The 27,408-nt window shown below is 41.1% G+C and overlaps 1 protein-coding gene across 3 annotated transcripts in view; it reads right to left on the minus strand.

Moving 5' to 3' along the window:
• The window catches only part of Magi2 (membrane associated guanylate kinase, WW and PDZ domain containing 2), a 1,345,877-nt gene that overhangs the window by 120,850 nt on the left and 1,197,619 nt on the right, over window positions 1-27,408 (minus strand). For 2 of the 3 annotated variants that reach the window (XM_028778109.1, XM_028778111.1), the window contains exons 13-15: window positions 20,010-20,051; window positions 14,180-14,271; window positions 4,266-4,458 (exon numbers count right to left, since the gene is read on the minus strand). In XM_028778109.1, the coding sequence (XP_028633942.1) occupies window positions 4,266-4,458; window positions 14,180-14,271; window positions 20,010-20,051 (327 nt within the window). The remainder of the gene's footprint in view (window positions 1-4,265; window positions 4,459-14,179; window positions 14,272-20,009; window positions 20,052-27,408) is intronic. The other variant, XM_028778110.1, reaches the window with a different exon arrangement.

Here is a 27,408-nt window from a genome sequence, read left to right on the forward strand (position 1 = left end):
GTCTTCTGCAGTAAGTGGCTGGGAGTGGCTAGACCATGGGTCTAGAGAGCGAGGGAATCAATGACTAAGCCAAGGTAGTGGTCCTTGAGTACCAGAAAGGATTGACCTGATGGGCAGGACACTTTTCTATTGAGTTTGGACCCCTTTTCAAGCTTTTGAGAAAATCCCTCCGTCTTTAGCAATATGAGCATATTTTAAGTCAGGTGGTTAACTGGGAAGACAGTCAAGCTTTCCCAGGGTTTCTCTGATCTCTGACCCTTGAGATTTGGTAGCACTGTTGTCTTTGAGGGGTTGGTTGACGTCAACTGCTTCCTATACAACTGGCTCTTCATCTGGACAGGACTGCTTTCTTTCCAAAACCTCTTTGTGGCATAGCACATCAACAGAGTTGCTTGTGAACAATAAAGTAAACGGCCAGAAGGTGACTCCACACCATACTAATTTCAAAGAATGCTTGATGCCTTTTGGCTCACACATGCATGGCCATTCAAGATTCAGTCATTTAGCATTTTCTGAAGTCAAATACTTAAGTTTTAGGTTAGGTTCTATTCTGTCTCCATCAGTAATACTAGAAAACAGCATGGCACTTTCCTGGAAGAGACTCTTCTTTTGGAGGACAGGAATGGCTGATTGTGTCTGCAGGTGAGAGGCTTTGGACCCAAATTTTTACTCCTGGTGGGACTTGCTTCTCATTAGCACATTATTGGTCTAAACTTTTAATGCTAATTGTTACAATTAATTGCTGACGTTTATTAATAGAGAGATCTGATAGGAGTAGAGATTTGTAATTTCTCTTGACTTTTCGGAGCTGATGATGGCTGCCTATTGCCTGAGTCACCACGTTTCTGACAACTCCCAGATGCCTCTTGCAAATATCAGATTTATTCATGTGCTCATTAAGTAAGGAAGTCATAGAGCCAACAGTCATTTTCAATCAGAGCCTCTACTTCCCTTCTGTATCCCCATTCTCTGTAGCACGACTTGAGGATTCTGTAAACCACATGCACTATGCCTGCTTCTAGACTGTAATGGGTATATCTTGCCTTGAAGCATAGCTAGGGCCATAGGGCTTGCGTACCACTAAAGCCTTACACAGGGGCTGTGGTGTCCATATGTATAGACACCATCACAGTACCTCTTGGGAAAGGAGACAGCCCTGGGTATGTCTCTGCCCCTGTTTGTGTAGGTACAGCTGGTTTATACTCATCAAGGTAGACAGCTTACAGGATGGGTGACATGTTCACAAAGGGAAAGGGAACACACTTACACGGACAAAGGCTAGACCAAGATCAGGGCTATGTCCACAGTATGTCTCACTGTACTGTCAATGGGTTCCCCTTCCTTAACATTGGACCAAGAATTATATTCTCCTTGGGTATTGGAGAAAGATGCTGAGAGCACTGAGACGGGATGTTTTGATTAAGCCATAAAACTTTCTTGTATATCCATTCTTGATTCACAAGTTAGGAAGTTCCTCAGGGACTTCTTATTCTCAAACCAACAGTGGGCATCTCAAACAATGTGTCACTAGGTTGAACATCTTCAAGGTGAGCCACCAAACACTTAAATATTTATACTTTTAACAGAGTAATTAGAGTCACTTTCCTAATATCCTCAGGGGGTAAAAAACCAACCAAATGCTGGAGCTAGTGGCACAGATAAGACAGCTCTCAAAACTAGTTCAAGGTACAAGATTTGTGCTTGTGATTCCCAGGCAAAAGACTCTGAAGGTTTACTGCATCATTTGTTCTCTAACTCAGCAACTTCTCACTTTGATGGCCCAGCTTAAAGTTGAAGAAATTTGCATTTCTACTTTTAGTATATACGTGTTTCTTAGGACTTAATATTTGGAGAAGGGTTTTGTGTTAATCTTTGCCCAGTGCTAGCCATCCTGTTTGTGTTCTTGTTCTGATATATCAGTTGGAAACCAGTAATGTGTCTACATGAGCCAAGGCCAGGACAAGATAGAAGGGTATAATCTGTTTGGCTGGACAGTCCCCCAGCTCTCTGTGCTTCAAACTGCACTTCGGTGAGATAATGTACCAACAATTTCTCTTCTATGTCTGTGGTTCTGCTGAGGTGATTGTTCACTTCTTGTCAGCTCTGGACAGTCCTATTCTATGCTACACTTGCCCCTCCCACTGCCTTGCTTACCAGAGCAGAATAACAGCAGCACTACTTAAAAAGACATTTCCCCCGTCCCATCTATCCTGAATTGGCCTTTATCACTTTGACGGAATGACAGCTATGAAGAAGTTTGTTTTTCTATGCCTTGTAGATTTCTTCTACCCTGTTTTTTAGGAGTTTATTTTACTCTCAAAGTATCTTGTCTTGAATTTAATCATTCTCAGTACAGATGGAGCTTTCAAGGAGGCTGGATGAACACAGAGTCTTTCCTAGCGTGAGTAATCTGCAGGGGAATGTTATCAAAAATTAAATGTACCCCAAATGTAGTCTGAAGCCTAGCAGAATGAACTTGGTAAGAACGGCAGCAAAGAGAGCACTTTACAGAAATCAAACGACCTCTAAACTGCAAGAGTACCTTTGTGCAGCATTGGGCCTACACTCCAACAGCTTGGATTGATTAGAACAAAATTTAATTTGCAATCATCAGCTTGCGGCAAGGAGAGCATGAAATTTCGTTGGTGTACTGGATTTGCACTTTATAGTATAGTTCCTCATAAATCAGTTATCTTTTTAATTTATCTTCAGGTTACAGTACATAGGAACATCAAACTTTTTTTTTTTTTTTTTTGTTAGGAATCACTGTGTAGGGAGAGAGGCGGTTAAATGTTAACCAAGCAAGCACTGTCTCCATCCTGGCCACTGGCTCAAGGAGAAGGCATAATTCAAGGTGTTTTATTTCTTTGGGTCAAGTGGTACACCATGGATTTTAGAAGACAAATGGCACCGAGTAGCAAAACCTCCATCCAGTGTGAAATATATAGTGGTCTCTGCTGGTGAAGGCTCATGATTCGTCTGATTCGTCCTTTGAAATGACTGTCCTTGCTTAAAGTTTAGTTTCTAGGGGACTCAAAAGAAAAAGATATTCAATCCAAGCAGTAAATCTTACGCCTTTGATTCTCCCATGGCCTGTGATTAGCAGGTGGCCTTTTAAAAGCTCCAGTGTTATATATGAACACATTTGGAAGAATTTGGGAGTGTCATAAATTAGTTATCTGTCTTTGAGGTTTCTGGGGCTGGGGGTGGTATCTTAAAGTGGAATCTGGAGCTGATAATAGCATCAGATGAAGACTGGCACTGGAGCGAGTCCATGTCGGCATTGTCACTACCTCACTGTGAACCATTAGGCAATCTATTATCCCCCGGTCTCAGTTACCTTGTCTGTAATGCAAAGAGCTCATGTGGCCAAGGTCAGTCCTAATTTTAGAATTGAGTCTCTAGGAGAGTGTTCAAGTAGCTGGGGAGAAAGGTCAGGGAGCTTCTGGGGCAGAAAGTGAAAGGGGAACATGGCTGGAGTTTCTGCTTCTGTGATTCACAAGACAAAGCACAGTTAAGTCTAAGGGAAAAAATCTATAATGCTAAAATTATTTAGTGTTCAGTTATAAACCCAGTATGGTGATTGCAGCAAACATACTCTCTGGAACACAGTCCTCCAGTGGGACTTAATAGTGGAGAAAAGCAAATGAGATAAGATTATGAATATATGGGCTGACTTTTAAATATATATCTTTGGTGGGTTCTTTTTGAAGCCAAGAAAATAGCTGTAAAGGGAATAATTACTTGTAATTTATCTGTTTCATAAGCTTGGTGCTATATGAATTGTTTTTTCAGGGTGAGAGCCATATGTCCCCATTTGGTGCTAGGTGTATTGCTACCTATAGCAGGCTCTATAATGAAAGCTAATTTTCCACCCTGCTTTCCTTATTTCAGTACAAAAATGCTGGAATTCTTTGTTTGTAAACACAATGAGAAACATTTTCAAAGGGCATATTTTTTGTTATTATGATGTTTTACTCATAACAAGCATACATCAAAAAGCAGGGAGCACACACATCTTGAATCAGCCTCGGGCTTTGCTAGAAAATTTTAAATGACTACATTTAAAATGTAGGCCTCAGAAACTGGATTGGTGGGGTTGCAAACTGCATGTTGAAAAATTGTTACGTGGAGAACATGCTGCTTGTTTTTGTCCCTGTGTAACCCAGAAACCAACTTTATGTTGGTTTTGAGCTACCCACTTACCTCACCAAAGCATCCCACTGGCTCCCCCAGCAGCTCTTGCTGCCCACCTCAGTCCGTACCTCCGCATAGCACCTTTCTTCTCACAGTGAGGTTAACCTGCCCGTTGCGGGCCGCGTGGTGCATGAGGTCGATGACGTAGCGGTGGGTCTTGCCAGCCACCGGGATCCCGTCCACGTAGACAAGCTCATCTCCCGGGTGCAGACGGCCATCTCTGTCAGCCGAGCCCATGGCAATGACGGCTCCGATCAAAATCTGGAGAGAACATACACACAGATGTAGAGGGGCACGCTCTTGAGAGGTGTGTGAGGAGAGGCTGGAAGGACACCCTTACAGGGACTGTTCCCTGTTCTACCACTTACTGCCACTTTCCATGGTGTCCCATAGGGGATACTTGCTTGCCGGCTCATATGTTGTCGGCCTTAAGGGAAATTATAACTCAAAATACGCTGATGGTAGTTGGCTACCACAGAGGACATCTGCATTGAAATAATGTCGAGACTGAGTCCTGGCTCCTCTCCTTAACTGTGCAGACTTGAATAAGGCTTCTTAAGTTATGCAGGCCTCATTCTCTTCATCTGCGGAATGGGTTGATAATAGGACTCAGTTCAGAGGGCTGCTGGGAGACGCTAATAAGGAAGTGTGAGGAAAGATTTACCTTTCGAATGACTCACATTGTATGCCTGTGAATGTCAGGGTGAAACCATTGTTGCTCCCTGTTAAACTTGGAGAGAGGGTCACAAATTTTGCTTACTTGTTTGCTTTGAGACAATGGAAGGATAAAGCAAAAAGAACTTCTATTTTTTTTTCCTGGTCAACTGGCTTACTCAAATAGTCTCAGCTGAACTATCTCCAAATTCTTGTTCTATCTATTGAGAATTTCCTTTGAACACTGTCCTCTGCACAAAGAACATTCCCAGCTTTATGGCCCCTCAAACACTTCTATGTTAGATACAGTACCACTGTGTCAGGAAGAGACACTGAAACACATGTATTATTACAATACCCCAAATAGGACCAAAGCAGTGATATGGCTTGCTGCAAGCCAACGGGATCACTTGATTTAGTGTCTATAAGCAAGGCCTTTTTCCCCTTTTCTGTCTCAGAGGAAAGTAAATGGTACTTAGTATTTTAGTTTTGCTGTTTAACCTACAAAAGTTTCTCCAAGCCATGCACCACCAGTCTCTCTTTTCTTTTGTCAGTGGCTGAACTGCGTGGCTCCTGAAGGCGGCTGTTTCTATCAGCCTGACAATGTTACAGAGGCCTCACTCCAGGTTTTAAATCCTTATAAAGCGATTCGTTGCTCAAAAATTGATTTCTTTCAGGCATAATAATTTCTTTCAAGTCTCAGCTGTGTGGATTCCAGCCAGCTTGTAGAACAGCCCCAGCCTGAGCAGCATGTCTTCAGGCTTGGTACCAGAATGGACACTCCCCTGCTTAGTCCTAATTTCTCATGTCTGTCAACATGGCAACTGGATCTGAATGTGCTGGACCTCTTAAGTACAGGCAGCATTTCAGTCTGAAGGACTTCAGGGCTTTACGCATTGTGTAGAGGAATGGCTACTTTCTACTGTTGCTGCAGTCTTCTATTCCTGGAGGGTGTGGGAGTGAGAACTAGCCTTGCCTCCATGATGAATAGGTTCTGACGAGCCTTTTACTACTGCTATCACAAGGATGGCATTGCACCTCCTGCCTTAGATTACCTACCATCTCTTTCCCTTCTGCCTGCTGCACCTTCTTGGGCACACTTCTTGGGCACACTTCTTGGGTACACTTCGGACAATCTCTCTTTCCTTTATTGCCATGACAACCTGAACTTTTGAATTTCTTTCTAAAGATATTCCAGTCATTTTTCAAAAGGCTCTGCCCACTACAGAGTGCTTCAAAGGTTTCCTAAGTGCTTTGTACAAAAGCCAGTTAAAATAAGTGTTTGTTTCTTTACTGCTCCAAGAAAAGCTGCATGTAGGTAGGGTCTGCCCAAAGAAAATGCTTTGGCCTTTAAGGGGAGTTTATAACTAGTTATAAAGAAAACAGTTTATGAACCTTTTGGCTGGATAATCACCAACTTTAAGGCAAAATTCTGCTTCTGGATGGTGACTGTTTCTAGCTATGAGAGGTCATAGTTTCACCTGGGTCTTACACAAACATAAGAAAGATAATTTACACACTGGGAACATTTCTGTCCCTCTCCTGCCGTGGGAAAAGGCAAGGATGTTCACACACCCTTGAAGCCGCATCGTTGCTAGTGTACGTTATCCAGGGAAGAAAGATCTCTGAAAACAGTGCTTTCCTGTCACGCTGCTCGGATAGGTTGCATTCTTTTCATTGTTTAAACAAATATTCATGGAGGAGCACAGGGATACTATACAGCAGTCAGGAGTTCACAGTTAAGATACTAATCATCTTTACCTTATGGAGCCACCATTCTTGGGGTGCATAAAAGATGTAAAAAGTGTGCAACCTAAATAGTAATGTTAGAAGACGTGCAATGGTGGAGAGCAGCCGGTGAGGCCTCAACAGGCCAAGGCAGCAGTAGAGTTGCTTAGAGTAGGCATCACTGAAAAGCTGACACTTTGGACTGTCAGATGACAGTGAAGTGCACTGATTTTGTTAATTCTTTGAGGGTTTTATACCATGCATTTTGGCTGTATTCAGTATTCCCCAACAACTCTTTCTAGATCACCCTCTATTCCCTACCTACCAAACTCTGTGGTCTTTCTTTCTAAACCCATCAAGAACAGTTTGTACTGCCCAAATACTTTGGGGTATGTACCCTCTACTGTAGTGTGGAGAACCCGCCAGGGATTATACCATTAAAGAAAACTGGCACTCCTTTTCCCAGCAGCTATTAATTGACAGTAGCTCTTAAGCTAAGGGTGGTCCTTTGTTTCTGACTCCCTTTCTCCATGCTGGGTTTTGTCTGGCTGGAGTTTGTACAGCCTTCGTGTTGTCATAAGCACCGTGGATTCATATGGCTAACGCCCCTTCTGTCTCTGGAAAATACTGTCTCTTTGGAGTCATCTACTTCCTCTGGTTCTTACAATCTTCCCCTGCCTTTTTTGTAACGATCCCTAAGCCCCAGGAAGAGGGTTGTTATATAGATGTTCTGGTTAGATGAGTGTTTCACAGTCTTGTCTTCCCTATACCTTGCATTTACCTATCTTTCTCTGTTAATTGCGACCTACTGCAAAAAGCAGCTTTCCTGATAAGAATTGAGAGAAGTAATAATTTGTGTATATAATAGTAAGTCATTAGGAATACGTTTAATTTTATGTCCATTTAACAAAGTGACAGCTGTAGGCTTTCCTCTAGGGCTAATGATCTCTTTAGCCACAAGTTCTTGGTGGCCCTAATGGTGTCAGATATAGTTTTCAACTTGTACAGCAGGTATTACATATGATCAGAAGGTGGTTGGTTGCACCCATGACTTTTGTGGCATTTTTGCAGTAGTAGGCATGTCTTACTAGGCTGGTTGTTATAGCTCACATGATTAACAGCTGGGTTAGACTGTGATTAGTTTTCATTTTGGTAGTACATGTAGACCTTCCAGAGCTAGGAAAGCTAGCCAGTAGGGTTGAAGCTTCAGGTAAGAACCAGTATGATTTCTGTCTGGGCACATTTAAATTTTGTTTTGGAGTTTTAATCTTTCAAACCTAAGGAAGGTTTGTTCTTTCAAATCTTAAAAAAAATGTATATAGAACATTCAACTAACACTTTTAAATAATTCAACCTGTCGTTATTTATTATATATTATTATGTAATTGTCTCTTTGTAAAATATGATGTAATTATACTGGATAATATATACCATACTTTGTTTTTTAAAAGGTTGCTGTGGCTATTGAGCTGATGTGTGTTATGTACTGGGTGAGAATTGTGACCTGGTGTGAGACTGGCATGCAGGATAGGCATTAGAGGTGTCTGTCCATCAGTCAAAGCATGTTTGCTTAATTCATCAGGAACAGTGGTCTCTGCTGACAGAGGCTGAGAACTCATATTGCTGCTGCTTCCTGGTCTCTTGCTACCCTCGCTTCTCAGCCTGTGGCGGCTCCATACCTTGGTGTACTATACTTCACTGGTGATACAGAGGTAGCTAGAGCTACCTCTACGTGTCTCTCTATTCAGGAAAATTTTTTTTAAAAAGGTTTCAAATATAATTTGTATACTTGATATATATTATTTCCCATTTGCTATGTTAACTGCAGGAACTGGATAATCTATAGCTCTGTCTTGCACCATAAGTCATGTTATTCTCCCAAGTGACTCATGTTGGCTTCCCAATGTATATATTACACACTGGTGTACGCTCATGAGAACATGTCTTGGGATACCTTGAACCTTTCAGATAGTTGGTCTCAAACTTTAGGGCATATTGGTATCACCCAGGAACTGTTAAACTCTTCCAGACCACCCTTCCTTGGGATTCTACAGGCCTGAGATGAGGTATGAGGTTATTGATATTATTTTTTGTTTGTTTTGGGGTATGAGCTCACTAGGTAGCTCTGGCTGTTGTGATATTCTCTATGTAGGTCAAGCTGGCTCCAAACTCATAGAAACATGCCTGTTTCTGCCCTCTGAGAGGTGAAACTAAAGACCTGTGGCATGATACCCAGCCCGAGTATGAGATTTTGCGTGGTTAGTAAGTTCTGGGAGCTGATGGAAGACTCATACTCCTATGAGCCACACTGAGCATTTCCATTTGGTTCAATGGCCACGGACCTATGTCTTACTGGTCATATCCCAAGTTGGTCCCTAGCCCATTACCCAGGTCACTTTCTGGGTATATTGAAAGTTGCTGATGTGGGTTCCCTTATGTCATATCTTCCTTCTGCTCTTATTGACCACTGACCACGCTGGCCATAAAGCCAGCCCAGCCAATGCAGCCTTGCCCATTCACTATCTCTCTGGCTTCAACAGACACATCAGCCTCATACTCTTCAGATTTCTTTTCTCCATACTCTTTGAAGAACATTCTATCCCATCTCTGTTGTTCTGGCTTGGAAAAAAAACTCAGTGGGAAAACTTAGAAAACAGTGACCCCATAAAGGTCCATAGCCAGGGTCTTTTCAGTTGTGTTCTCTAATACCGAGTGCTCAGCCCTAAAGTCTTATATGTTTCAGCCATGCCAAATGAACTCAGCAGGTTGTATTTATATGTGTGTTTATAAAATAATAATACATAACGAAAAAAAGCCATAAACTAGAGAGGGACTGGGATCTGTGTGCTGGGATCTGTGTGGCATGAGAAGAGGGGAGGGGGAGGGGGGAGGAGGGGAATGGGAAGGGAGAGGGGCGATGATGCAAATATGGTGATCATGTAGTAAATTCTAAATAAATGAATAAATGAATAAGCTCCAAAGAAACAGCTTCATGACTCTACTTTCTCCCAAGCTTTGAGAGCACAGAACAAAACAGTGTGTGATGTGAAAGAGTAATTTAGACTCAGGTATCTGAGGTACCAGGAAGCCAGGGGAAGAGATAATGAGAAAAGACCAAACAAAAACCCAACCAAAAACCACTTCTGCTGGCCTTTAAATTCTTTTGATCCTTCCTGCACTGTTTGCCCCAAGTAAACACAACCCCAGCAGATCTGTTCAGCAGCCAAGTCCTACAAAACATTAAACGCCCTCTGCTTTCAGAACAGCTCCGGGAGCAGGTGTCAGACTCCAGTGAGGAGGATAGGTCTGGACCATGGCTTCTTTTTATTTTGGAAGGTTTTTCTCCGTACAGGCTTTTCTCCACTGTGATATTTTCTAGATCTTTCCATTTTGATGCCTTTCTATTGCTTTTCAACACACAGCAGGGAATCTCATTTTTGTTACTCTCTGGCAATTTTTCATTTCTTTCTATTTCTATTGTTACTTAACTGTGAAAAGTATCTCCTTTTTAAAGAAAAAAAAAATGCCGGGACACTTTGCTTGAACAGGAGTCCTGCCGTTCATCATCTGTGGAAGCCTAGTTGTCATGTTCGACATGAACCCTGGGGGTCACTACCATTTCATAAATATGGACGCAGAAACGTGTCCGACGTGACCCGTGAGACCTGTGGTTGATAAACACATTACCTTCCCAGCCTCAGCAACTGCAGCGCACGAGCCATCAAATGAGGTGGTGGGTTTGTATGTGATCGCTGAGCTTAGCATGTGGGGAAGCAGGAAGGACAGACTGATAAGATTTTTCTTGGAGTAGACTCCCTGTTATTGACAGTCATCCTCTGAGGTGCAGCATTCTGGTTTGGAAAGCTCACGTTTTAGCCTTTCTTGCATTAAGATGAGATAGGTTGCTATTTTTTGGTTGAAGTGCCAGAATTGAAAACTGTAGCAGGAGTATATCTTTTTTTTTAAGTTTATTTTTTTATTTAACATGTGAGTGCTCTGCTGCATGTGTACCTGCATGACAGAAGAAGGCATCAGATATACTTTATAGATGGTCATGAGCCATCATGTGGCTACTGGGAATTGAACTCAGGACCTCTGGAAGAGCAGCCAGTGCTCTTAACCACGGAGCTATCTCTCCAGCCCTAGGAGTATACCTTAAATCATTTAAATAAAGGAACACATCTTTTAATAAAAACAATAAATATAACCAGAAATCCATGTAACTTGAGGCTTATTATAAATACTTGATGCCTACCTTGTAAAGAAGAAGAAGGATTTGGGGATGTGAAGATTGAGTTCAGAGGGCTGGGAATCTGGGAACTTGTGTACAAAATGAGCAGAGGGACCCTCAACCATAAAAGGACTTTGTTGTGACCCACAGGTTGTAACCTACGGTCTAGCTCTTTGAGCTAGCTACGTCTTCACACATCTCATGACTTAGGCAAGCCCATCTGCTTCTGGAGAGTGGGATGGATGAAGTGATATTTACTGACTGGGGTGTTGGTGTGTCTCCCAAAATAGTCCTGAGTGCAGTGGTCCAGCAGACACCAAAATCCATATCATTGCTGCCTTATGTCCATTTCATAGTTCAACGTGTGTATCCATACACAGGAGAAAGAATCTAAGGCTTTGTCGAATTAAAACTGCAATATTGTCAGTGCTTAGGGAATAGATGAGCCATCCACTGGCCCAGGTTAGAGGCTCCTTTGATATAAAGCAGTCACCCTCTTCATTTCTTTTCAGTCTTGGAAGATAGTTTCAAAGATAGGTGGGTAAATGAGAAATAGATGTATCAAGGGAGTTTTTGGAACTATGGTCCTGCTTGGTCTTAACTGGTTCCAGCCAGTTGTTATAATAGAAATGTTATTAAATCTGTTTTTCAAGAGAAAATGGAAATCACATTTAAAAAAAATGAATCAGTGCTCAACAGTGTAAAAATACTGGGGTTGGGGGGAGAATATGCTACAGGCCTGGAACTGCATCTCGTGTCTAGGTGTCTAGGACAAGGTCACTCCTACGTTCTGGAGAGGCCTCAGTCTGAACTGGAGATCAGCACTCACTCTGAAACACTCAGCTTTGTCTCGAGGTTAAGTACTCTCTTCAGTTCCACCGAACACATATATGTTGGACCAAGTTCTGTGTCAGATTAGAGGACAAAATCCCACCCAAACCTCATGGAGTTCTGCATAGTGCTATAACGTAGCCAAGACATGATTACTGCTAATTGGAAACTTTCCCCATAACATGTTTTTGAGCTCTTGGTTGTCTTAGTGAATTATCTAAGCCGAGGAAGGCTGTGGGTAGACAGGGCAGTCTCCAGTGGCTTCAGACTGACATGGTCTGACTACTTGTTTGTAGTTCTTTAAGGACTACTTGAATGTTCTGTGAGTAAAACACCCTGAGATAAGGAGGGCTGGCTAAGATAGTCTGGGCTATGTCCTTTAGCCTGAGTGTCCTATTATTTCAGAGCATAAAACCCACAGTGGCTGCTTTGGGGGTGTTCCATGGCTTGAGGCTTGGGCAGGTGAGGCTTCATTTGTCTTGGAGACATTCCCGAGGCAGAGGAGACTAGCACACAGTGAATCTTCAGTTTTTCTTACCCCTTGTTGACTACCCACATGTACTCAGTGTACTTCATGTGCTCTGTGTGTGCACAACCTTTCACTGGACTTAGACAAAATTCAACTGGTACCCTGTGACATTTATACATTAGGGATCTCCATACCTTCAGCTGGATCTAAAATGGAGCCAGTGTGTAGACACTCTTTACTTCGTAGTTTAGCAAGCTCATTTTAGTTGATGGGAGAAGTCTTGGGTAGACTTGGGCAGATGTGAGTTTAAGCTTACTTTTGGGTCTCTCTAGTTAAACAGCACAACTTCATTTATGGACTAAGAGATAAACAGAAAGGATGAAATCCTGGCTTAGAATAGACAGAAATTCTTGCTGATCAAACTGAATGTGTGAGCAAATGAGCATGTCTGAGCAATTCGGAAGGAAGGCAAGCCAGACAAACACACTGTAGAAGCCGGCATACCTCCCATCCCTGCCCTGCCTAGAGGTACAATCAGTGTTGTCCACATCGAAGAAGAAGCTCCAGGTCATCTCACTCCTTTGCATATCAAATGAGCTATTGAAGGGAAGGAGGCTGGAGGGCTGGTCAGGTGACAGAGCATCTCAGAAGGAGGTGACAAGGGGGATAAAGGACTACAGCTGTGAAGGGAGCAAATGAAAGCACAGTCCTTAACTAAGTCCCCAAGGACTAAGCCCCTCCAGGATGTTTAAAGTTCCTTAGGGCCTACCTAAGCTTGCTATCCTCTCCCCTTCTGAAAGGAAAAGTGGGACTAATTTTTGGCCAATGAGTTTTCCTACTGTCTTTGGCAGCTGGGGGGTTAGGGGAATGCTGGGTAATTGTTGCCTAGTTTGTTCCAGGGAATTAGAAAACCCTTTCCCTGTAGTTTTCTGCAGTAAGAGACCTCCTACATTAGCCAGTAGAGCTTCTCTTACGGGGCAGACTAATTGTCTCCATGATTCTTGTCCGTCGTCTCTCAATGACTCTGCTTGAATGTCTCCAGAGTGAAGGAGCTCACTCTAGCTATACAAAGGCCATTTACATGGGGACAGTTGTAATTATTATGGGTTCCTTTCTTTTGTTAGACTGACTTTTCTTTTGGAATTTCTGCTGGTCAATTTTATATTTCTCTGAGAAACAATCTACTAATATGCTGGAAGACAGGCTGATGATCATAGAGATTTTTCTTTGAAGTTGTTATGACCCAGGCATCAAGAGTTTTAGCTTATGTCATCCATAGTCCTTTAAAGTCATTCTATAGGATGGTGATTCTGGCTACCCTTATCATGCAGATGACCAAACAGATGCTTACTGTTTAGTCTCTTACATGAGCTAGGATGGGATGTACTCACATCGGGCCTCTGTTTCCTTGAGCACAATTTAAGATACATCTCTACAATCAGTGTTTTGGGAGGATATTTTACTATACACTCACAAAGGTTTATTATGCTTTCTGTATATCTATGAGTACTCTACATTATGCTTTCATTCTGAGTATGTGTATCCATATGGCTATATGGGTATATTAATATAAAGATTGCTCCAGAACCAATATCAAATTTTCAGTAGACTTTCAACTGCTGCTGATCCATGAACATATTCTTCTCATAATGCCTTAATTCAATCTGGTTTAGCTTTTGTAGCAGAGAATTTGATTTTATATCTATTTACCCCTTTGTTTTCTAGTCTTTATTGTTTTTGTGTTGCTAACATATATAATTCTGTGGTTTCCAGCCACCTCCACCTCATCTGTCTTATTTTATGACTGTCTCTTATAGAATTCCATGTTCCAGAACCATTAAATAATTGAACTACTCAACAAAAACTGGTCCATTCTTCGAGACAGTATCGTGATGAGATAATGGCCATAGAGATGCTTGTATGTTGTAAAGTATTGTTAAGGGAAATAGAAAAGAGAAAACAAATTGCAATTTTCTTAACATTTCTGTTTCAATGCCATACTAAATGATGTTTTCCTGGTATTTCTGCACAAAACAGTCATGCGTGGAAATACACTAGATTCAACTTACAGGCTGTCCAGGCTCATCTCCCCCAAGGATTCTGAAGCCAAATCCAGACTCCATCCTCCGAAGGTGAACATCCAATTCTTTATAATCTGGACCTGGCATAAAGGAAACCCCATTGAGTAACGAATACTGCCTCTTCCCCACCTCCCAAGAAACAGAGCACATTGATGACAAATTAATTTTGTGGATGTGATTAATGAGAGTGTTGTTAGTCAATGGAAAGCACAGAGGAGAGAAAAAACACGGTGGCAAAGAAGTGTGCACTCTAGATGTACGTAGTTCCCGGAAAGGCAGTGAGCAGCTGCAACCATTGCTAGGGCATCTTCCGCAGGTGGAGAGAACACATGAGTTTCAGGGATAAACAAGTTGATGATAAATTTTAATATTCCACAGAACTTTGGATTGCCTTTAGGAAGCTTGCCTGCTTCCCTATAACTTTGAGGATGTTTGCTCTGATTACCTCAGAAAATGAGTGAGAGACCAGATGGCAAAACCTGCAAGTGTCAATTTAAGTACTGCCTAGTAAGCTACTACAGTCTGTTTCCAATTTGCTGCATTCAGTGTTGGTCTCTGCTGGCGTGTATGTTTGTGCGTGTATGTGTGCATGTGTGTTATAATGTCTAATAGAAGCTGTATCTTTTAAAATTGCAAAAATTATAAAATATTCTTTAAATTTTTCTTCATTGGGAAGTTAGGTAATTTATTTTTGGTTAGCTCCTTTAGTCCTTTTTATAAGATACACGCAGAAATCTAAGCCCAAGAAGAACCAATATGGAAGCCATTATGAACTATCGATTTCATTAGCATCTTGAAAATAAATTGGATGAGGGACTCCCAGCTAAAGTCAAATCAAAAGAACAGAAATGGATCTTTAAGAAAGTTGGGAAACTCTCCTGAATGGTATTTATTTCATTTCTAGAATAAACTAAAACAATGAAAAACACTTGACTCTTCAAAGAGAATGCCACACATTTCTTTTATGCAGTCTTTGGGGGAAGCACATCAATCAAGGCTCTCCAGTAAAGGGCTGTAGGTACAGCACACCAAATAGAGCCATTCTAGGCTGGGCTTCGTACCCAACAATCTGGGCCATTTTCAGTGACAAATGAAAGGCAAGCTGTCTACTTCTGACATTCGGGCAAATGATGATTGTCTGGTACTCCCTTAAGAGACCTGAACTGGCTTATAAATCCTATATATATGTATACTGTCCAAGACTCACAAGAATTTGTATCTTTTATGCCCAAACATATAACCAAGGTCTTTCACACTCAACTAATACTACAACACTGTCAAAGAAGAATAACCAGTTAGATTTCCATATCTACTATTTATCCTTTAAAAGCTGTGCAATCATTCATACTTTAAAGGTGGGAAAAGTCAGAAGGGCTCAGTTATTAGTTAGAATTAGGTGGCAAAGAAATGGTAAAAACTTTGCTCAATACAATATAAGACACAATGGTTTTAAAACTCAATAGCCTTGAGACATCTGGAGGCTGGTAGGACAATCCTATAAAACCATAGCAGTAGGTTTCCCAAGGGTCAGAGAAATACATGGGGAAGAAATTATAGCTCAGCACAGTCCAACCTCCACAAACTGGTTAGGATACAGCTATCAACACCAACCCCTCCCCCTCCACATTCTAGGTCACTTTAAACTCGGGACACGCTCAACCGTAGAAACATAGGAAATGCAAGAATAAGGTAATGGTGCTTTTGTATTTTAAGAGACAGAACTTTTCCCTACCTTTCCTCTTTCTAGCATGACTGATGTGTGTACCCACCAATGAAAAATTGTTCCTTCATGACATTGGTACCTGTGTGTGCTGCCCAAAGAACACCAAGAGGGTTCTACTGTATGCTATATCTTATCTGTTAAGAGATTTCCCCTATAAGGAAATGCTAAGACTATGACAACCCCAGCAATGGTGTTTTGAGATGTGTCAGGTACTAAGGATTTGGTTTATGTCAGAGAGTACTGTTGTAGGATATAAGAACTTTTCTTAGTGAATGAATCAGTATTTTTGAAGTAGAAACAATTCTAGATTTTATCTGGTTTATTTATTTAATCCTAAAAAACAGATGCAGAGGCAAGATGGCCTCCTTTTACATTCTGATGGCCGTTTCCCTGACGATTGAAAACTAACTTGTGTATGCACAAATGTGTTTACACACTATTGCCTGTAGAGGACCCAACATAGCATTGCATCCCCTGGAGCAGTGAGTGCTTTCAGCTGCTGAACCATGGTCCTTCTAGTCCTGGGAGTGGTGGAGGGGGTCCTGGCTATCGCTCTGATCTTCCCTGTCTTCAACTGCTTCATGTTCCTTTCTGTTCTAGGCAGACATTTTTCTTCTGTTTTGTTTTTCTTCCTTTTTGAGCCTGGCCTTACGCACTAACTATGATTTTAAGCACAAAGATAGGATGCACTGTCCTTTTCCTTCCTTGCTTTGTTAGTTTTGAGGTTTTATTACCTCACCATGGCTGGTCTTCTGATGACCGGCTCAGTTATCGTATTGTGTTTTTACCTTTCCCCTTATTAATGTAAGTGAGGAGGTCCCAGGCAAATGCTTCCTTCTTCACCTCTGCAGTTCATTGTCCCCAGTGTCCATCTTGTCTAGAAGGAAAGCGTGCACTTGGCAGCTCATCAGCTAAAGGGGCCTGGCAGACACTAACCTGTCCTGAGTCGCTTAGGATGCTCCTCAACCATGCTCACACACCCTCCTCTCTTCTGCTTCCTTGTTTGTTTTGTTTTGTACTTGCTTTTATTTTCTTCTTCTCCCTCAGCAATTTGAGAAAGACTGTCAGGTACACTCTTCAGATGTTAACAAGGAGACAGTGAGGTTAGGGGGATGGACTGAAAGGAGATAGAAGATCTCCTGGACATTGTTGTTTTATGGATTAGCCATGGCCAGAAGCACTTCTTTCTTAGAAGAAGGGTCCCACTTCATACAGGCATATAGTTCACAAAGTGCTTTATGATATTAGTCTCTGATGAGACTCTGACCTTTGAGGAAAGACAGTGAGATGGAATACACAAGCTCTAATGTATTCTGGGCTCACACCAGTCTTATAAAAGCTCCATTCAAAGCACAGTAAACAAAGCCAGGTGTGCTGGTGCAAAATGTTAATCCCGGTTCCTGGGCTGGGTGCATCAGTGTGAGTTCAAGTCACAAGACAGGGACCTGGAGTGAGAGACTCTGTCTCAAGAAAGTAGTAAATGGTATCAGGACAATTTCCCTCATAACAAAGGCCAGCAGATTTTTTAAAAGCTGGTTCCTGTTTGCATCAAGACTCTAGGACACTTCACATTTAAAGAACTTGTGCCTTTGAAAATCATGGTTTTGAGAGCAGCATTTTCTGTGGGTTGATTTGTCACATGGGAAGCTGTTGTAAACATGTATGTTGTATTTTGGTAGTTGAATCTCTTTCATTTGTTAATTAAAACAAAAGTACTGTGCCTTATTATCACACTTGATGCAAGAGCCTTTATTTATTCATTTTTCCCTATTGAGAAGACTGTTGCTGTTTTTGTTTTTTTCTTGTAAAGAGATCTAGGAGGCCTGAGAAAGGTCCGAGGAATTGAAGAGTATTGTTAAATATATCTGAGGGTTTGGATTTTCAAGCACTCCAGATACTGAATGAGTTATAGAAGAGTTAATTGGTTTTGATCACTGGAATCAAACATTACCATGTAAGTAGCTGATACATTTGGTTTTTAAGGAATCTTTCTTCTTTACCTTCCCCCTTTATTCCTTTGGTAATAAGATAGCAGCAGGCTGTGGGTATAATAGAACTCCTCCCCTCACTTTCCCTCCCCTCCCCTCCCCTCCCCTCCCCTCCCCTCCTCTCTTCTGTTCTACACCTCCCTTACTGTCTTTTCTCTCTCTCTCTCCCTCCCTCCCTCCCTCCATCCTTCCCTCCCTCCCTCTCTCCTGGCTCCCCACCAGCCTCTGCCTTCCAAGTGCTGAGATTAGAGCCATGTGGCACCTAGCCTGGTTTGATTACTGAATTCTTTAATGTCCTTATATCACTTTAATTACAAACTGGACAGACTTTTTATTCTTTTTCCATTTGATTGATTTCTGTCCTGATTGATACTGCTGGTTTATGGTCCTGGGTTCTAAAGATGAGCCCTAAGCAAGACAAGCTGCATGTGGTTCCTGTGACTCTCCCTAGCTAGGCTCATGTGGTCTGCCTGACCTGCCTTGGATAATTTGATGAAAAATTATTTTAACTCTGTAAGAAATTTCATTAGGGAGTTATGTTGAATATAGTCATAATTTTCTATATTTTGTTAATTTATGTGTACGCTTAAAATATTTGGATTGGTTCTTTCTTAAAAATTTGAGTCATACATTAGAATAAGGTATTCAAACTAATAACTTTTATCTTTTATATTTTAGATGTAAAGTATGACTGTACATATATCAAGATAACAAGCTATTGGGTGACCCTTCTCTTTAATTTCTAAATAAAATACATTTGAACATTGAAATGTTTCAAGAAGTATATTTTCTGAGGCCACATTAAGTCCTGATTTCCATTTAAAACATAATTACTAGGCCTAGTAATATTAATAATCATTTTCTCCCTGTACATAAGATAATTTTAAACATGACAAGGGTTTTATAGTCAGCAGCTTAGTCAGATATAAGAACAGCCACAGTCTAAAGATTTCAAACCGAGCTAAACACTTACTTTAGACAATATTTGGATGGTAAGCAGTATCTTATATGTTTTATACATACTCAAAAAATGGCAGAGGAACTTAAGGAATGAATGGTCTCCAGTGCACATACTCTCTGAGGGATGTTAGAGCTGAGGTGGATAATGAGCTGTCACCATGGAAATGCACTAGGATGTGTGCTGAGGCCCATGGTGGTGAGGTGGGGCTGTTACTAGGAAACACTGCCGCTGCACACTCTGAGTGTGCAGGACTCAGATCTACCAGTCTAACCAGATGTTCAGAGGGTCTCATCAGGAACTTGAGAGGGAAGTTAGTTCTTCTTTTCCTCCTTTTGTCTACAACAATGTTATATATTATAGCTTACATCATAAACAATGATGTAGTTTTGGGAGGAATAAATAAAAAAAACAAGTAAAAGTAAAGATATTTCTTAAGTTCTTAAATTAGAAGCTATAATAGTGTACCTTACTTTAAAATAGTATCAAAATACGTTTTGTAACTAGAATTATTAAAAAAAAAACCAAGTTGATAGAGGCATTTAATTAAGCTGAAAATAATTTCAATCTATATTAATACTTTCTTTAATAAGATTTTTGGGGGGGAATATTTAACTTTCCTCTCCTGAGATATTTCCATTTATCTGGCTAAAATAAATTATAGGAGTTATTTAATATTGCCAGGTAGTCACTTTAAATTTTAACAGATATCAATTTTAATAATATATTTTAACAATTATCCAAATACCATCTTAATACAAAGCAAGTAACAAGGCTTAGTTTTGAACTAAGACTGGGAAATCCAGTGTGGGTAGTACACAGCTTGATAATTCATCTACAATGCATTCTAGTATCTAGTAGCTGCTCTTCTGGACAGCATGGATCTGTTTAATCTGAGGGTTTTCTTCAACAGGTGTTCTGAGTACAATCTTTTAGTAACTTTTTTTATGATGCGTTGTCTTTTGTTGCAAGCATCCAGACCCAGAGTGGCCGAGGCTTGCTCTCTGTCTTGAACATATGTGAGTGTATAGGTGAGTCAACCCTCACAGTGAACAGTACATAGTGAAAAGCTGATACTACTCAGGAGAATGACTGGTTACACGAAGTGGAAGACGTGCATTCACAGAACTGTGAATTCTGAATACTTGCCAGAGGAATCCATTCGAAAACTGGTCCTGGGTGGCACTTGTTCTGGATGGGAAAATGGGGAATTAAAGTTGAAATTCATTTATGGCATTTTAAAATTCGTCTTTATTTTCTGTTTTGTTGATACTACAACTCCCCCAACCCAAATCTCGTGCTTATGTTTATACTTCTTGATCATTTGTTTCTAAAATCAATGGAAGTTGGTGGCTAGATTTGCCTGCCTATGTGTCAGTATGTTTACGTATTCCCACGTATATGAAAATAAAAAGATATGTATTCTTTTATGAGCATGGAAAAACACGGTTTCCAAATATTATTAAATTTTTATGTTCAATATTAAGACTATTTATTTCGAGGTATGTCAATTCAGAACCAAAAATCTATGCAGCAAGAGTTCTTTGAAACCTTATTATGATACTTTTTCATCAAACACTAAGATGAAAAGTGAATATTTCAATCCATGATCACACTTTTAATACCAGTCCAAATATTTTGAGATTCCTAATAATTTAGAAAGTTCAAGTTATGCCCAAGCAATTCAGTTAAGCTTGTCAATTCTAGCAAAGTAGAACCTGCATGTGAATTATGACTTGGCCACAACTTATCTAACAACACAAAGTCATTAACATCAAAAACATGAGACACTTCTTAAATGTAGGAATGTTTTACATTTAGAATTCTAGGACCCTGGAGATCCTGGTTGTCTGTATTGGAAGTATTTGGAGACCAGCTGCTCTCATAGGGTAAGGATGGACACAATCAGGTTCTCTCTACACCCTTATAGATGTGCTGAAGAAATACACTCTGTATTGAACTATTGAATGCATAGAAGATGACATTACTAAACTGTCCCTTGAGTTTTCATTTGCTTCCCAAAGCTATTGCATCCCACAGAGGGAACACACAGGACTGCCAGGCTGTGTCCTTCTAAAAGTCCTTTGTTGTGCAGGTGGTAAGATAAGCCCATGGTGGAGAGACTCACAGAACTCCTTCTGTATCATATCCCAGGTGACTCTTCAGGATCATTTTTAGGAAAATAAAAAGATGCATGAAAATGCCTTTTTGTTTTTAACTTGCTTGTAATTAAGACTCACTATCTAGTATTGTGTTCTGTCTTCACTATTGCTGTGGAAGCACAACACCCTATGCTCTTTGGTTGTCCCCTCTCTTTGCCCTCTTTTTTGCCTTCCTTCTTTTCTTCTTTCTTGCAAACAAGGAAGCCTATGTAGCCCAGGCTGACCTCAAGCAGGATTTATTTTCTTTCTTTCTTTCTTTCTTTCTTTCTTTCTTTCTTTCTTTCTTTCTTTCTTTCTTTCTTTCTTCCTTCCTTCCTTCCTTCCTTCCTTCCTCCCTTCCTCCCTTCCTCCCTCTCTCTCTCTCTCTCTCTCTCTCTCTCTCTCTCTCTCTCTCTCTCTCTCTCTGTTTTTTTGTTTGTTTTTGTTTTGTTTTCGAGACAGGGTTTCTCTCTGTAGCCCTGGCTGTCCTGGAACTCACTCTGTAGACCAGGCTGGCCTCGAACTCAGAAATCCACCTGCCTCTGCCTCCCAAGTGCTGGGATTAAAGGCGTGCGCCACCACCGCCCGGCTTCAAGCAGGATTTTCTTGCTTCATCCCCTCTAGTGCTGAGCTCAAGTGCATGTGCCACTGCTCCTGTCCACAGTGGTATAATTTCTTTCCTATGATCTTCAAGTATGCTTCACCTTCCTCTTTGGTTCTTCCAATAGATGCATGCCTAAACCATGTGATGGTTTAATCTGAGACATGCAGAAGACACATGTACATAAACCTCTTGCCAATAAACACCCAGCCAAATAAGGGTTATGTTAAGGATGACCTGAGATTCATCTGTGAGTGACAGGATATTATTGCCTTTATGATGAACTTACTAGAGCTCATACAGCCAAAAATTAACTAAAAGTTGCCACCAAATCCTTCTAGGCCAGAAAACACACTGTTGATAAAATAATTACAAAATTTCCTTGCCAAAAAAAAAAAAATCTTCCTCCTTATGTTTAATATGTAAGTCAGTTTTAAGTTGGAATACATTTTAGAACGTTATTATCACAGTCATGTAAATAATTATATTGCTATGATATATAATCACATAAATGATTATTTTTTTAATTAAAATTTATAGAGGGGCAACTTAATACTATTCAAGCAGATTGAGGGGAATGTAGCACAGAACATCTCAATGTTAGGCTACCATGACTTTATAATAGGGTTGCATTATATGGAGCACTATAAACCCAAATGGTTTATCAACAAGTTGGAAAAATGTTACAATAAGACCTAATTTGGTTGTTTCGATCTGGAGCACAGTTATTTTGGGTAGTGGGCTAGCCTTGTCCATTGGCGGCACAGGGATTATGCCTGCCTGTAAGCCATGTAGACAAATTAGTTTTCTAGTAGGATTGCTCCTTTTTAGGGAGCCTTCATGTTTACTGTGGCGGTCTAGGATTTTGAATGAGAAATGTCCTGTCATGAGAAAGATAGAGCCATGTCAGGAATGGAAGATTATTACCTTCTAGATACTGCCATTAGTGTAGAACTGACACTTTATATTACCATAATCTCACTAGGACTTACCTTCCACTTAGCAATTAAATTCCATTTACTGAGGCCCTGATAGACTCATATTTATTCATAAAAGTACTTTGGGTTACACAGGGAACTGCACTAACAATACTCTTGACACTGAAGAGCTCTCAGATAAGGACTAAGTTTTGGGTCTAGTTTTCGCAGTTTTCTGCTCTTCCATTCTTCATCTAACTTCAGAGGGATGAAGCTTTAAATTACTGAACATAATAAATTCACAAATCATGACATTATATCTCATCCTGCAAACATAAGAAGCTGTGCTGTAGCAGAATGTTTATCTTACTGTCTATATTAGTAGCTCATGTCATGGTCATTTCTTAGTTGAAAAGGAAGCTGATAGGTCTGCATGTATCATAGTTTTCTTGACAGCTTCCTAAAGATACCATTTTTGAAATCACATTTCCAAACTAATCAAGATCTATGTATCAAAAATGGCAAACATAGCTTTAGTGGATTTATCGACCTCATTTTCCAAAATGTTACAAAGTCAAAGTAATATATTAAAAGTGCCAACTATAAGACAGTCCCCTCCCACAGGTCAAATCATAAACATAAATCACACCAAGGATAGAGTGATAAAAGGCAGAGAAAATTTACATTTACAGTACAGTTGAGGGTATTAAAGTAATAATGTGCTATATTTTCGCTCATCTTATGATTCTGATGTTAAGTCACAGGTAAGAGTGTCTGAATACTTTTAACACCTCATCTTATTTTAATAGTTCACTAAAATAAGATTGTGCTTGAAAGAATACATATGAGAGGTAATTTAATTAAGGGTGTGGACACCATCACTGTGTAGGCCATGTGGACCAGGGTTCAGGCCCGTGACACCATCACTGTGTAGGCCATGTGGACCAGGGTTCAGGCCCATGACACCATCACTGTGTAGGCCATGTGGACCAGGGTTCAGGCCCATAATACCATCACTGTCTGGACCAGGGTTCAAGCCTGGGTTCAGTGGCAAGTGTGCTCCCTGGGTGGCAAGATGCACTTTTATGATTACTTAAATACCTGCCTGCATCAGAGCCCTCCATTCATTTGTCTTTTTCAGTATGCTGTATCAAGCACTGGATCCAATTGGAGAAGGGTTTGTGGGGTCAGGCCAGTTCAAGTGAAGGATTCAAATGTTCTTGAGGGCTCTCTTTCCAAGCACTGGGGAAGGTTACTGCCATGTGTGATGTGGCCACTCCAACATCACTTTCCGAATCTCTGGGACTGTACTCTGGTAGATGGTATCATTTTCTACTATCTTTCCAAATGGCTCTTTGATTAGGTTGGAAGGCATTGCAAACTCCATGCATTGTTCACCAATAACAAGGAAGGAGCCAACCCTTGGGAAATATAAATACATGCCTGTGAGCAACATGGACTCTGTGTGCATTACACAGAGCAATGGGGCAGCTAAATAATGAACAACCAAAGGAAAGGGGAGAAGCCATAGTGTGGCAGACACATTGCCTACCTTCATCTGTTATAGACTGTAATTTCATTTTGGGTGTGCTACTGAAAAACCCTTGTCCCTCCGTTAGGCTCTTTTTTGACTGTGGGTACCTCTGACTGCTACTTTGCCAGGGAGACCCAGGTGGTTTATTATGGTTTCTAATTTCTGGAAAGAAAAGTCAATGGTGTGAGCTATTCCTGGAGAAATTCCAGAGAACTTCTGTTTTAAAGATGCTCTGGCTTCAGAGTCCTCAGACAGAGGGGCCCTTGACATGTTTATGATCATACTCTTGAGTGGTATCTTATCATGAAGGAGTGTGGCCAGGTTGAACCTCTTAAATTGTTATTTACAGTAAGCAAGGTTCAATTCGAAGAGAAAAACAAGTTTGGCACCACCTTCCATGGTAATTCACTTCTGCTCCAGAGCAAGGGACAGGCAGTGAGGGGGAATGTCAAGAGACGAGGCCTTTCATTCATTATTCTAGTTTGGACCTTCTTCTGCTTCATCTGCATTCTGGAGTGTGCCTAGAAAATCTCCCTATAACTTGCTATTGAAAAGCTGAGCTCTTAGACTAAACCTGGCCTTAGGAAAGATGAGGCAATAAGATAAGTTTCTCCTTCCTCAATCATCCTTCCTTAGAATAGCTGGAGCTTTCTGTTGTAAGAGCCCAAAGGGAGCAGCACTCACTTTCTCTGGGATCTCTTCATGCTGCCTTGCCAACTCGAAGAAGGGGATGTGCTTGGCACCTGTTGTTATCTAGATACAATCTTTCCTAGGGGAGCAGAGACAGGCAAGATTAAGTGCCTTTCTGTGCAGGGATTATTGCAATGTTGAATTGGATTTAGCCTGTGTGTGTTAAGAACTCAAATGGTAATGGCCTGATACTAACTGTGCAAAACTTCCTAACCTAGTTTTTCTCTATTCCTGTTTGCCATGTTCAAGATCTGAACATAACTACAATTTTAGGTATGGGGTCAGGGGTGTGGCATTCACTGGAAATTTGACTACCAAAATAAGCCACCAAAATAGTCATCCTAAGACTAGTTAGAGATAAAACTTGTAGAGGAAAAACATTATTAGTTAAATAAACTACTTGACTAAGTAACTGGAAAAGTATTTTTCTTAGTTTTAATGTTAAAAATTATTGCCAAGACTTGTACATTGGAAATCCATTTTTCTTAGCCATGATGGCTATTTACTGAATAAGCCATGCAGTAAATGAAAACTGTATGATTCATCACTCAAATAAAGGTGGTCTCTGGAGAATGAAAGAGAAACTATTAATAATCATAACAGGACAATCAAGACCAGGGCAGCCCAGGACACTCTCAGGTTATCCTACATGGTCTCATTGGTCACTATATCATCACAAACCATTTTCCATTGGGAAATATGGGGTTGGAACAAGGCTTACACGATGCATACAGAGCATGTGGGGAGGGATGACGCAGTAAGGGTTTAGGAATAACTTTCTCACTCCCCGCTAGAAACCTCATCTGTGGGTGAACATCCGGAATGCTTACAGACGGGATACTTAAGCTATTCCCTTTGTGCTTGCAAAGAAAGTGCCTTCCTTAATGAGGCTCATCAGAAAAGGCCACAATAGCATGCTCATCCAAAGGCCAAGGGGGGGGGTGTGCTTGTACCCAGAAGCCGGGAAACTCCCAGCATTTGTAGTTATCTCTGCTGTACCACTGCACACTTTCAAGTCCCAGCGTCATTATTTACTGTGCTCCACAAGGCACTCTTGTTCAGAAACTGCTTCTCTATGTGTTTCACCGTAATTTTTTAATTAGACATGAATTCTTGTCAATTTTCTCTGAGTGCCTAACAGAGTTTTAGACACACATTGAGTGTTTCATATGTTCTTGTTGATAACTGTGGATCCTTGGAGGGGGTGTTGTCTCTGGGTACTGCCCATTCAAATGAAAGGCACTGCCTGCTTGTGGGTGGAGTCTCTTCTTTTCTGTCTTCTTTCTGCTGTCTCCTCATCTTTGAACATATCATGAGGATGGGAGGTGGTGCTGGCTTTCTCTCAGGATACCCACCCGTGTCGCTCTGCTTCACGGTGCTCTATTAGCCTATGGCTGTCTTTCTTTGTTTAAAGGCACAGTTTCCCCAAGGAACACATCTTTATTAAGACGTCCTGTGCACTTACATTAAACTGTCAACTTAATCTAATTAAGAGTCAAATGAGGCATGGCAGCACCTACGTCATTTGATAAATGTCTGTCATTTACAGGGGGAATGGTGACTTGAATCCAAATAGTTCTTTACAATTTTACAGAACCCAAACCTTGTATAGCTCTGTAGATCCTGGGCTTGTAGGTGGAGTGGCATCTTTCTACTTGGAGACTGTGAATCTTGGTCTCTCCTGGCAGGGTTGGAAGGGAGGATACTTGGATCTGCTCCAAACCACTGAAACTTCAAAGAGTTTTACAGTTTCTATTCTGTACTTTCCCCCACTCTTACCAATTCTGTTTTCTCTCAGGAAGAATCTTACAGGCAGAAGAATCAGTAGATCTAAACTTAAAGTTTGTGGACATGATTGGAAGGAACGTGCACAGAAGGGTTTTGTGAGAAAAAAAATTATAAATCTGGATTTTTAATTGGGCTTTGTATGCTTCCTGATCATTGCGCTGAAAGTCAGGTTTGAAGGTGAGGCTTAGGCTTTCTAATCGTTAGTTAAGTTTTTCATAGCATTTTGTTATAGCTGTTTGGAAGCTAAGGGGGAGAGGTTTAAAGCTAGCTTTGGCAATTTTGTGAGACTGTCTAAATAAACCAAAAAGGCATCACTCTAAAAATGTGAGAGAATGAAACGTTTTAACACTTGGAAATGGGCAAGGGAGAGAGCACCACAGGCTGTGTGCCTGTGTGGCGAGTACAGAAGGCCAGTGCTCACATGGCGCTTCCACCTTCGGGACAGTTTTTCTTACCTGGCTTCTGTGTTTCATTCACACTCCACTGAGTGTTGTGAAGTAACCTGGTGGAAGGGAAGCTCAGGAGGGGGGGAAATGAGATTCCTGAGAGGCATGGCCTGAAAACATGCCTGCCTGTGACCGGGAAACCTTACAGGGTTGATGGACACAGGCAGGTGGACTTTGCACTGCTGTGGGCTCAGGCTCTGGGGGAGGGACTGTTGTTCTTGCTGCTGTGGCTGAGGGATAAAAATCTCCCTGGGTGGTGGCAAAGGAAGATACTGGAGGTTAAGGTGACTGCTTTGCTCAGATGCAGGATGCTACAGGGGAGGAGAAGAAGGGCAGAAAACTGAAATGGAACGGGATGCTCCTTACAGAAATCCTTACTGCTTTAGGGCTGAATAACGGTCAGGTACAATTCCTGTTTAGAAATGGAGGGC

The sequence above is a fragment of the Grammomys surdaster genome, unplaced genomic scaffold, assembly GCF_004785775.1.
Source record: "Grammomys surdaster isolate TR1022 unplaced genomic scaffold, NIH_TR_1.0 325, whole genome shotgun sequence".
Lineage (NCBI taxonomy): Eukaryota > Metazoa > Chordata > Mammalia > Rodentia > Muridae > Grammomys > Grammomys surdaster.